This window comes from Coenobita brevimanus, unplaced genomic scaffold, assembly GCF_032717465.1.
Source record: "Coenobita brevimanus isolate Jiangsu-jjx unplaced genomic scaffold, ASM3271746v2 jjx.HiC_scaffold_342, whole genome shotgun sequence".
Taxonomy (NCBI): Eukaryota; Metazoa; Arthropoda; class Malacostraca; order Decapoda; family Coenobitidae; genus Coenobita; species Coenobita brevimanus.
The window spans coordinates 919-9,344 of record NW_027644444.1 but is presented as its reverse complement, the minus strand read 5'-3'; the positions used below and the strand labels follow the sequence as shown (position 1 = coordinate 9,344).

Sequence of the window (8,426 nt, the reverse complement as noted above, 5' to 3'; positions counted from 1 at the left end):
GCTACTCCCAGGTTCGGGCCCCTCTCTATTGGGCGTAAGCAGCAGCCTGGGAACCGCAATGCCCTGTACCCTCTAGCACAGGCCCGAGCCCCATCTCGCCCTGGACCCATGATCTATGCCGGCGGAACCCACACCACGCCTCCCCCCAGAAGTCCGCCACTAGGTAACGGGGGCGTAGTTTTCTGGCCGCATGCCCTTGCTGGCGCCAACCCCTGTAACGTAGTGGGATACGTTGTGTGAAATGTAAAGTGCATGTGGTGTAGTGCATAGATAGTTAGAGGAAATGTTTGGGAGAGTATGCTGGTCTACTCTCCATGTTGCTGTCACACTGAAAAGGTCAGCAAAGGGGGATGGTTAGATAGCTAGTGAAACAGGAGCTGCAGCTCTCCCTATCACCAGCATTCCCATTCCCCTCGGGGATACTACCCTGTTCGGCCCATGCTACGGCCTCCTCCTGTGTGTGGATAGTTATGCCTGTGTTGTGGTATCAGGATTTCAGGGGCTTGAATGATGTGTGGGGATGTGGCCCATTAGGCATACCATTGAGACTTAGAGTAGTTCTCTTTATTCTTAAAGTAGTTATTATTATTACTATTATTATTATTTGTGGTAGGTGGGGGCGCTCACCATCCACTCACTCGATGTAGCGCTGTTCTCGGGTGTCTGCCCTTTCCTCTCCTCCATCCTTCTTTCCTTCAATTCTCTTCTGTCTTTCTTTCCTTCATTCTTTCCTTGTCCTTCTGCCTACGGGTGACTTTACATTCCCTCTTCTGTCTTTCTTTCCTTCATTCTTTCCCCTTCCTTCAGCCTGTGGGTGACTACACTGAGTGACAAGTCAAATGGTTTCCTGTGCACCAGGAAACCATTTACTATGCTGGGTTGAAACCATATAACCAAATTTTGGCGCCTGGTGATTTAGTGGGTAATTGTGATTTTCCAATTGGATTGAGCCGGTGAAGGTTTATATCCAAGGGATGGTTGGGGTTGATTGCTTATGTAATGCCACTCAGGGATGAGTGAGGCTGGTCACTCTCATCATAATTGTCGGGACCAGTTACCTAGCCCCGGGCTCCTATGCTCCACATGGGGCAATGTAGGATTGGATGATGGATGGATGGATGAATTATTATTGAAAACATCTTGCATTTGTTATTGCCAAGTTATTTAACTCATGTTGTCTCCAGATGATAATGTTCTTGCTGCCAACAAGCTACTTTTGTTAATCAAGGTTTGAAAGGAAAGAACTAATGTATAGTATATTTTCAGGTGTGTGAGTTGACTGAGCCATGGAAACCGCCTACAGAGAGGGATCAGGGGGAGAAGAAAGCCAAATTAATACCAACCAGCTGCCACGTTAATACCAGCCAGCTGCCTGGACAGGAAACCAGAAGTTCCCTTTCTCCTACGGTCCACCATCCTCCTCATTTGGCATAGGGAGTTGAGGGAGAAGGAAGGGAGACTGAGGATCAGGAAGGAATGGAGAGGTATAGGAGAGGGGGCCATCAGTGACATGGCAGGAGACAGGGTTATTAAAGTACTTATTATTATTACTATTATTATTATTTGTGGTAGGTGGGAGCGCTCACCATCCACTCACTCGTTGTAGAGCTGCTCTCGAGGGTCTGCCCTTTCCTCTCCTCCATCCTTCTTTCCTTCCATCCTCTTCTCTCTTTCTTTCCTTAATTCTTTCCTCATCCTTCTGCTTACAGGTGACTTTACACCCCCTCTTCTGTCTTTCTTTCCTTCATTCTTTCCCCTTCCTTCTGCCTGTGGGTGACTCTACACTGAGTGACAAGCCAAATGGTTTCCTGTACACCAGGGAAACATTTACCGTGCTGGATGCTAGTCATAGGTAGTTCTTAGGCTGATGAGGACTATGAGGAGTTCAAGTATAAGCAGACGAGACTACGTGGTTCAGAGGCTGATGAAGGCTATGAGAAGACCATGAATGATTTGAGAGAGTTGTCATTGTTTAATCAGACAGGACGTGTGCGACTCCCTTTATGGTGTGTGTAATCAGCAGTAAAAAGCCTTGCACGAGGGAGGTAGGAAGCTAAAAACATGCTCTTGACAAATTACCAATAGCAGGAGTGTAATAGACAATAAACACCCTTGCACGAGAGGGAAGTAGGAGGCACTGAGCATATCTATTAACGCTTGCCATAAATGACTGAACCTGAGTCTGTTATCTGGCAGCCACATATGAAAAGACATAAAACAAGGCATATCCAATGACTTTCAGTACAGCAATGTATCTTCAAGCTTATTCTTACTTCAGACGATTTTATTCAACTTGGACAACGTATCTGCTAATGAAACTTGGGCAGGATATCTGGTACACAAGGCTGTATCTACTGCAGTTTTTCTAATTCCAGTATTTTCCACGACGCTGTTATACACTCGTCCACAGAGCGAAATAAACTGAAAACATTTGCTGTATTCCTGAAGAAGCAATCGTATCTATAAAAGGAACTGTTCTTAAGCAGTTCACCTTTAGTCACACGAGACATACAAGCATATAAAGCTCCAGTAACACAAAGCACAAACAAAATATATAAAACAGACGAATAACGGGGCACCAGATACAGAAAACACATGGAACACGAAGCAAACACATGCGCTCACACACACACACACACACACACACACACACACACACACACACACACACACACACACATGTATACGTAAAATATTCACACATTCACTCACACGTGCACCAGGCAAGCATATATATAAAAAAAAATGTTAGTGTACACCATGCATGAGATAACATGTACGTGCAGAGATATTCGCAAATTGGAATGACAATTTTTTATGCCTTATTCTGAGAGAAATCCACAATTATAATATTAGTTTTATGTAGCCATATATTGTGCAGTTATAGTAATCATTCCATTTTCCTTGCAGGGACAGTGTGTACCTTCCTCCTCTGTTTTCACCCATCTCAGGATCTTTGGTGAGTACAATGAATATTGAGAAAACTACTCTATTATATAGCACAGTACCTAGTAAGTAAGTAATTGATTTATAATAAGTTAATTCTGATAAATATGATGAGTATGCCATTAGTTCGTCCATACATACTTAGATATTTGGGTTTATATATCAACATAGGAACTAGATGAGAGTTGTGTTGTCCTGGTTATGACCCATAAAGTACATGTATAAGATATCGTTACAGTACGTCTTAATTCTGATCAGTGTGACAGATATGCCATTAATTCAGACATTATGTTAAGCATTTGGAAGCTTCCGGTGTTGCTGTTTGCTGATGATACAGTATTGTTGAGTGAAGATGAATGAGAGTTGCAAGGTTTGGTGAATGAATTTGGGACAGTGTGTAGGAGGAGGAATCTGAAAGTTCTATCTATCTATCTATTGCCAGACTCCTCAATCCCGTTTGGGGTGGCCACAAACAAATCGCCTCCAAGTCGCCCTGTCCCCCGCCATTTCACTGCCCTGCTCCCAACTCACACCCCCCTCTCTCATATACCTCTCCACCCCATCCCTCCATCTCATCCTCGGCCTCCCCCTCTCTCTTCCCCCCTCCACCTCACTCACATACACTCTCTTCGTCAGTCTTTCACCGTCCATCCTCTCCACATGGCCAAACAACGTCAGTGTGTTCCTCATAACGCTTCCTATCACATCCACATCAACACCACAACGCTCCTTTATATCCTCATTCGTCAGCCTGTCTCTCCATGTGACTCCACAGGCTTCTCTTAAATAACTCATTTCCACTGCTCTCACTCTTGACTTGTGTCCTTCCAACAACATCCAAGCTTCACTTCCATACGTTAGAGTTGGTATCACAATACTGTCATGCAGTGGCGGCGCCAGGAAATTTTCATTAGGGGGGCTGAGGAGGGGCTGGGGTAAAATGTGGGGGGGCTTCACAAAATGTCATGAAACTGAAGTGTTGATGGAAAATTGGTATGTACATATTCATAATATCCGAATGTACTGAGGTTCATTTTAGACACCTGTGCTCTTTGAAACTGCGGTGTTAATGTATAACATTTCTTATCTCATCAAAAATTCTGCCAAATGAAAGACATAAAACTAGCAAGGAAATTCAGATTAATGTATACGCAACATAATAACATTTATTATTTCCAGTTTATTCCATAAGATTGAAGTTTAACTCAATTAATTTAGACGTCATGTGTAAGCAAGCAGTTAACATGACAGAAAAAAATTCTATGTAATGAAGTTAATACAGTCTGAAGAAGCAGAAGAATTATTAAATCAAGGTGTAACGACTGTCACGTTACTTTAAAACTATGCGCCTGTTCTGGTGATTGGCAGCAAATGTGTCTATAATGGCATCAATGTTCAGCTGTTTGGCCCTCCTAGAATTAATTGATATTACAGCAAGGTTACTGGTGCGGTTGTTGCCACTGCTGTTCCTCAAGTATGTCTTGAGGAGTTTCAGACATGAGAAGCTCCTCTCATAGGCAGCTGAGGTGACAGGGAGGGTCACTGCAATGCATACAATTTTATACAGATCTATAAAGGCGTCCTTGTATGGCTCCAGCATGGCTGCGAGCTCAAGTGGTGTGGACACTTCTAGGCCATTGTCTCCCTTCCTAGCTATTAGTCTTGTCAATTGGTGGACCTTCACTGCAAGATCACCCTCTGCCACTCCATAATTGGCTGCCATTCCTGACAGCGCATTTTTGTTCAGAAATGTAATGTGCTTAGGATTCAAGGCAGCAGCACCCATCAGAACATTACAGGCATCAGATGAAAATCGCCTGCTCAGCTCATTGAGCATTCTGTCTATGATGGCATGAAGGTCCTTCTCCTGGCATCTGGTATAGCTCCATCCCTCTGACCTGTACTGGATGTTATGATGAATTCATCCAGGTGTCTGGGAGCAGATCGTTGTCTACCTGGACGCTCAGTCTCAGTGCGTATCCCAACTACCTTGCACAATTCCTCAGCAGCCTCCTCTAACTCCTTCCAGGCAGCTTCAGTCCTCATTTCTGTCAGTCCAGACATGACAGACTGCATCAAGTCCTCTGCAGAGGCCAGCTGAAGGTCATGTGACTGGAGGTGGTTTGACAGTTGTTTGGTCATCAGTAACACTTTTTCCATGGCCATCAGAATTGTCACAAATTGCTGATCTAGCAGGATGCACAGGCCCTTTGCCTCAGTGGCTGTGTGTGCATTGTCTCCCTCCATGAGACGTTTCAAGGTTGTCACTATGGCAGGTAGGGTTCTTTTCACTGCCAGACAAGCAGCATGTTGGAAGGTCCATCTTGTGTCAGTTGCTTCAACTCTATGTGCTGCCTTGTGGGATTTAATTCTTTTTGCACCTTTATAAATTCTTCATGTACTACTGACATAGAGAAGAACTTGTACAAAATCTGTATAGCCACAAAAAACTCTGCTGCAGCCTGGATATTGTGTACACAATCAACGAGCACAAGGTTGAGCCTGTGAGCATAACAGTGGACATACACAGCCTGTGGTACCTTTCTCCTAAACCTCTCCTGTATACCACTGATGTGCCCTGACATGACTGTAGCTCCATCGTAGCACTGGCCAATGCAGGCGTTGTGGTCAATACCACATTTTGCCAGGGTCTCCAAGATCTTGTTGAGCAATGAGTCTGCATCAGACCCTCGGCTGCTGTGAAGTCAAGGAACACCTCATGAAGGCTCTGTTTGTGGAGATACCTCACCACAATGAACAGCTGTTCTTGTTTGCTGATATCCTTGGTCTCATCCACCATTAGGGCAAAATGCTCTGCTCTTAGGACCTCGTTGCTGATGTCCTCTCTGATTATTGAAGCTATGATGGCGAGCAGTTCATTTGGATATCGTGGTGAGTATATTTAGCATTGCCAGGACCACCACTGAGTTTCTTTTTGACAATGTCATCATACCTGGAAATCAGGTCCAGCAGTTCCAGGAAGTTACCTTTGTTGCCAGAATCAGTGTCTTCCTTGTGACCTCTTTGGGCAACATTTTGGCAGCCTGTGTAGAGCAGTAAGTGTATTACTGCTCTAATGTAATGTCTGTTTTTCTTTACAGTTTTTTCATGGTTGGTATTAAAAGCATGTATGATCCTAGAACCTGTTGTTTTCTGCATCTTAAACTCTGCCCAAGCTTGCATAGAGAACTTGTGTCCTGCTGAATTATCATGAGACTTCAGAGATGAGGTTGCCTTCTTCCAGTTCCGAAAGCCGTCATGGGTGAAGGACTTCTCACATTTGCTTAAGTGTACATGACCGAAATGACGACATGCAAAGCAGAATGCAGCATCTAGGGTCGTGGAGTACTCCAGCCACGAATGATGATCACGCCAGTTCTTGTTGAATGACCTTGACTGGCTACTGTATTCTGTGGCTGGGTATCTCTTCAAGTCTGGACAGGTGGGACCACTATCTGGAAGCTGGCTCAGGTCCTTGGGGTCCAGGTAGTAGTTTCTCACCATGGGTGTGAGAAGTGCCCTCTTGTGGCTGGGGTTCTGCACTAGCCTCACCTAGTAAGGCTGCAGACTCACAATCACGATCACCACTGTCCAGGTCCTCATTAACAGCAGGTGTGTCTGTAGGAGGATCATCATCTCGCAGCCTCTTCTTGGGGATCTTGGGTAACAGGTAGCGTTCCATGATCAAACCGGCCTATGTGATCAAATATGATAAACCACCATCAGTTACTTTCATAAACAGGGAAAACAGCATAAACAAGCACACAGATCACAGAAGCATAAAACTGCATATTAGCATTACAACAGACCAGATATTTTCACACTATTTTAGTCTTCCTTCACAGCTTCTTATAATCTTATAGTAGCCTATATACATTTTTAAGTAGAAAAAAATCAACTTACACCATACCTGTAAATCAGTGCAAGACAAAAACCACAACTAATAAGCTCAGCTGCTCAGTAATTCAGTGTCTACAGAACTAAGCAATTAACAGCCAACAGACTCGGAGATCTACACACAACCGCGTCACATGGTAGACTGGTCTGGTAGCTGACAGGAATCGAACAGGAATGGCTCATCGTGCACTCGATTCGTTAATGCTGGGCTAGGCTAGGAGCCTAGGACCATGTAGGCCCTATAGCAATGTGAATCCTTTACTTCATTTTAATCAAATATATTCAAATTTATTAACTTCCTGCCTCAATTATGACATAATCGACATTCAATTATATTTCTGAAGACGAGATAATAATCGTACAGTCGTAATACACTAAAAGAATGGCTAATGTAGTTTAATAAAATAATGCTGTAATTTACTTTCACTTATCATTTTCATTATAGGATATGTAAACTAACCATCTGAATTACAAGAATTTCACAGAATATATTATAACATAAGTTACCCTTAGTATTAGAACTAGGCTGGAAGTTTTCCTTAGAAGTTGAGTCAACTGATAAATTTTCCGTAATTTCCATGAAATTACTATCATTCAGAATCTGCTAAATGCTAACAGCTAAAAATAATAATCACGATTTAATCTATTGTCTTGAATCTTTTCCTAAACTTATAACACTTCGTTTCGTCAACTTTTGTGTATTATTTGTAACTAGTAATACAAAATTGAAAGTTCAAATAAGGGACGTTCTGCCTAAATTCGCCTTTGGAATCTGGCAATATTGGGGGGGCTGATGGGGGGGCTTGGCTCATTATTGGGGGGGCTTCTGCCCCCCCTTGGCGCCGCCACGGCTGGCATGTAGTATGTTTGTCACTTCCAGGCTCAGTTCCCTGTTTCTTTTCACTGCTTTTCAAAGAACCAGCAACCTTTCTTCCCTGCTGTACCCTTTCAAGCACTTCACCCTCCAAACCTCCATCCTTACTCATCACAAAAGTAAAGTTGTGGTATTCGAGGGGAATGAAGTCACAGAGTGTGCAGTGAGGTTAGTTGGTGAGGATACGGAGAATGTGAGTGCATTCAAGTACTTGGGTAGTGTGATGAGTAAGGATGGAACTTTGGGGATGATGAAGTGCGTGAAAGGGTACAGCAGGGAAGGAAGGTTGTTTGTTGCACTGAAAGGAATGATGAGAAATAGGGAGGTGAGTATGGAAGTTAAGAAGTCACTGCATGATAGTAGCTTGACTGATCCCCTACCCTGACGTATGGAAGCCAGAGGGCGTGGACCTTGCAAGAGAGGGGAACAAGTCAAGAGTGAGAGCAGTGGAAATGAGTTACTTGAGAGGAGCATGTCATGGAGTGACGTGGGGAGGGGACAGGTTGACGAATGAAAGAAGTGAAGGAACGTTGTGGGGTGGATGTGAATGTGGTTGAGAAGATTAGGAGAAATGCACTGAGGTGGTTTGGACATGTGAAAGAGAATGGAGGGAATGAAAGACTAAATAAGAGGGTGTATGTAGGTGAGGTGGAGAAAGGAGGGAGGAGGAGAATGGGGTAGACCGAGGATGAGGTGGAGAGGATGGAGT

General features: G+C 43.8%; 1 protein-coding gene across 1 annotated transcript; it reads right to left on the bottom strand.

The window, feature by feature from the left end:
- Positions 1-5,805: 5,805 nt before the first annotated feature.
- Positions 5,806-6,628, bottom strand: LOC145390185 (zinc finger MYM-type protein 1-like). The gene is made up of 2 exons (XM_080265203.1): positions 6,448-6,628; positions 5,806-6,380 (listed from the first exon to the last, which is right to left on the bottom strand). The coding sequence occupies exons 1-2, from the start codon at positions 6,626-6,628 to the stop codon at positions 5,806-5,808; spliced, it is 756 nt and encodes a 251-aa protein (XP_080121329.1).
- Positions 6,629-8,426: the final 1,798 nt, after the last annotated feature.

Bases quoted from the DNA above. Each gene is read 5' to 3' on its own strand.
- LOC145390185 (XM_080265203.1), bottom strand. From the start codon at position 6,628: ATGGAACGCTACCTGTTACCCAAGATCCCCAAGAAGAGGCTGCGAGAT. The intron at 6,381-6,447 runs GTGAGAAACTAC...CCACCTGTCCAG, and splicing joins GGGCACTTCTCACACCCATG to ACTTGAAGAGATACCCAGCC.